Source organism: Nanorana parkeri, unplaced genomic scaffold (assembly GCF_000935625.1).
Source record: "Nanorana parkeri isolate BGI_ZX_2015 unplaced genomic scaffold, ASM93562v1 scaffold285, whole genome shotgun sequence".
Lineage (NCBI taxonomy): Eukaryota > Metazoa > Chordata > Amphibia > Anura > Dicroglossidae > Nanorana > Nanorana parkeri.
Window position 1 is genome coordinate 678,335 of NW_017306553.1, and position 3,262 is coordinate 681,596.

The 3,262-nt window shown below is 47.5% G+C and overlaps 2 protein-coding genes across 2 annotated transcripts in view; one reads left to right on the forward strand and one right to left on the reverse strand.

Moving 5' to 3' along the window:
- Positions 1 to 3,262, reverse strand: part of RAG1 (recombination activating 1) — a 19,962-nt gene that overhangs the window by 15,299 nt on the left and 1,401 nt on the right. Inside the window, exons 4-5 of the mRNA XM_018557461.1 lie at positions 2,039 to 2,133; positions 707 to 895 (exon numbers count right to left, since the gene is read on the reverse strand). Of these exons, the coding sequence (XP_018412963.1) occupies positions 707 to 895; positions 2,039 to 2,133 (284 nt within the window). The remainder of the gene's footprint in view (positions 1 to 706; positions 896 to 2,038; positions 2,134 to 3,262) is intronic.
- TRAF6 (TNF receptor associated factor 6) overlaps positions 891 to 3,262 on the forward strand; it is a 22,271-nt gene continuing 19,899 nt past the window's right edge. Inside the window, exon 1 of the mRNA XM_018557468.1 lies at positions 891 to 941. The gene's annotated coding sequence lies outside the window, so the exon portion shown is untranslated. The remainder of the gene's footprint in view (positions 942 to 3,262) is intronic.

Below are 3,262 nucleotides of genomic sequence, written 5' to 3' on the forward strand. Positions count from 1 at the left end.
CCCCCTCTTGTGATGCCACTGAACTAACGTACTTGAATCACTTTTCTTCTGAGTTTGGTGTCACTTTAACTTCATTCATGGATACATTGTTGCAATGTATCTTTTCGTAATCCTCGCCTGCTCACCAGAGACTTGGACTTTGAGTGTTGACACAATTTAAACACACTTGAGTTGGCATACATTGACATTTTTTTTTAAGAGGAACTCCAGGAAGTGTATAAAATAACCCATTCAGTGGGGCAATCAATGGAAGACCAGCAGCAGTGCACATCATGACACACGTAAACACACAATGCCATGCATTAATGCGCTTTATGATGCATGTTGACATTCAATACAAACGCACTGTAAAGCTTTTTTTTTTTTATGTGTGACTACGCATATCACTGCACATTTCTATTTAATTCGATTGAAAACACAGCCCTGGTACAGAAAGTGAAGGGAAAATGTACCCAATGGTACAAAGACAGCAAAAAACAAAAAAAAACCTCACTGGGTTTTTCATTTCGCCTTACTCTAATTAAAAGAAAAAAATGCCCATAAGTACATTTCAAGCCAAATGTTATGTTTAATTAGTTTGACCAAATTTCATTATGTAGCTTAAAACTGTCCAGCAGCAAAAGGGTTAAAATCAGCAAAAAGGGGTGTCTAGCAAAAGTAGAGTTGGGTTTTAATAATATCCCGGGCTGGACTGTCTTATAAATACAATCAGATACATATTCAATCATATGCACTCCCTCTGCAGACGCCACCCCGCCCAGGCGAAACTGGCACCTTGCCAGCACTTCAAATGGCGCTGCCAGATGGTCAGAGTGGACACGCCCTGCGTCAGGGCTTTTCCTGTCACGTGCGGCGGAAGCGAGCTCCGCGATCCAGAGGAGAACCCGGAAGTTGGCTGAAGAGGGAAACTGAGCGGAGGTAGAGAGGGGGATCGGAGCTCGGTGAGTGTTACCACAGAGTGGGCGCTGCGGCGGTCCCGGGGTCACGTGACGGGTTTGACCTCTGATAGCTTGTTTCACACTTTTATCAACCGGGTAGAAGTCACTTTGGCATTGTGGTAATCGCTTGTTGACAGGGGGCTTGTCGGGGGGCAACCTTCACTGCTTTCAAATGTGCTTGAAATTTGTGACATTAGAGCTATATAAAGCTCAGGCACCGCCAGTGACAGTCCCAGAATGCCCTGTATGTCAAAGGCTGCCGGGGCTTGCTGGGAGATGTAGTCTTTTAAGCTGGAGGTCCAGCTACCCTCCACAGTGCCTGTTGCTGGTTTCTCCTTGTTTACCATGGATGTCAGAGAAGCAGATTATTCAGATGTTTCTGAGTTATGTTCATAACGTCGTTTGTTATTTTTACGGTTTATGCCCATTTATTGCATACTGGCTCGATGGTGTTCGATAAATTCAGGAATATTTGTTTTGATTAAAATATATATACATACCTATGGCTGTCGTCTTGCAATGCCTCATGGGACTTGTAGTTCCAAAACAGCCGGGGTGCCAAGGTTGCCCACCGCTGATGCATACAGCGTCCTTGTAACCTCCCCAGCACCAAATTGAAATCTCAAACAGTGTGATTTGGTCTTTCCTGAACTTCAAAACACTGCCTGTAAGTGTGAGGTGTTTATAGTTCCAATCAGGAGGAAAGCAGCCTAGGGTGACAACGCTGCTCCTCCCATAGCTGCAGTTCAGCGAGCGTTGTCACCTAGGACAGGAAGTGTGCCACTGGCAGGATTGCCTGGTGAAGAAAACAAAAGCTTCTGCCACCTCTAAGGCCCCGTGTGTTACATGTTTGGATTCGGATACACTTTATATTTCAGTGTTTAGGAGCCGCACATTGTCATTGACGCAGACAGAGCCGGGCCCCTGGAGGTCCTTCCTGCACGTGATGTATATGTGATAAGCAGAGCGTTCCTCGTAGGAAGGGGAAGGTGTAGCTGGAAATCTAAATAAGGAGGCATGGAAAATGGATTTGGAAACGGTGACAGAAAGAATTTTCCATTGTTGGAACGTATGGCGGCCGCACAGGAAGTCCAACTTACCCGCCGTGTTCCACCCAGATTTAAGTTCAAGCATAGCACCACGCTCCACCTTAAATCCACCATATTTAGAGGGGGGACGTAGCACCACGCTCCACCTTAAATCCACCATATTTAGAGGGGGAACGTAGCACCACGCTCCACCTTAAATCCACCATATTTAAAGGGGGGAACGTAGCACCACGCTCCACCTTAAAGCCACCATATTTAGAGGGGGGAACGTAGCACCACGCTCCACCTTAAATCCACCATATTTAGAGGGGGAAAGCTATGGTGTGTGTTGGGGGGGAGGAGTCATCCATTCGCAGATCTAGAGCAATGAGAAGAACTACAAGTCTCACCGCGGCGGAGGTGCTCGTACGTCTCAGCGGAGCATGTGTGGGAAAATCCATCATGACAGCAGAATTGCGACATCATCGGGTTTCCCGGAAGCCGTGGGGAAAATCCCGCGCTATGTATGGAGGACTCTCATGTAGGCGGATCTGAGGATTGGAAGGATCCGGAAGGAATGTTTATTTTTGATACAAGAACGTGAATAGCGGATCATCCCGATGGAATGTTTTTTTGATATTTGCTGGAAATCCTTTTCTATTCTTAGCTCTGTTCATACATGGGGGGGGGAGGGGAGGAATACATTCTCATTCCATGTGCAGATTCCGCTTCCTGCCTCGGGGTGCTGCACAGTGGTTGCGCTTTACTGCTCCTTCTCGCCAGATAGGTCTATGAGTGGCCCCGTTCATTGGTCTCAGTGCGTTCCTCGCGTGGCTGATGCTTTGATGCGGTTAAAGGGCCAGTTCACCTTTTTCACAAGAAATTTAAGGGGAACTAACTCGCAACATGCCCCCCGAGAGTATCTGCTGCCCCCTGCTGGCTCCTTGTGACTCTGCTCCCTCCAAATGTTTCTGTGGTTGCATTGTAGCGGGGGGGGGGAACATTTAAAGGGCTAGATCGCAAAAAATTAAAAGGCGCCGAACTAACGCACAACAAACTTTCTCAACCAAACCCTTTCCCCGTCCCCGCTGCAGGATGTAAAGCAACACAAGGCTTGCGGTGGAGAACAGTCATTCGTCAGCGCAGTGATGTAGCCAATGCGTTCTAATGCGTTCCGTCTCCAGGAACAGCATCCCAAAGCAAGAAAGAAGAAATTCTCATTGGTCAGCTGACCAATTGTAGCTCCCCATTGCAGCCCCTGTAGTAAGGTTTTCCAGGGCCGGGGCTGGTGTGGGT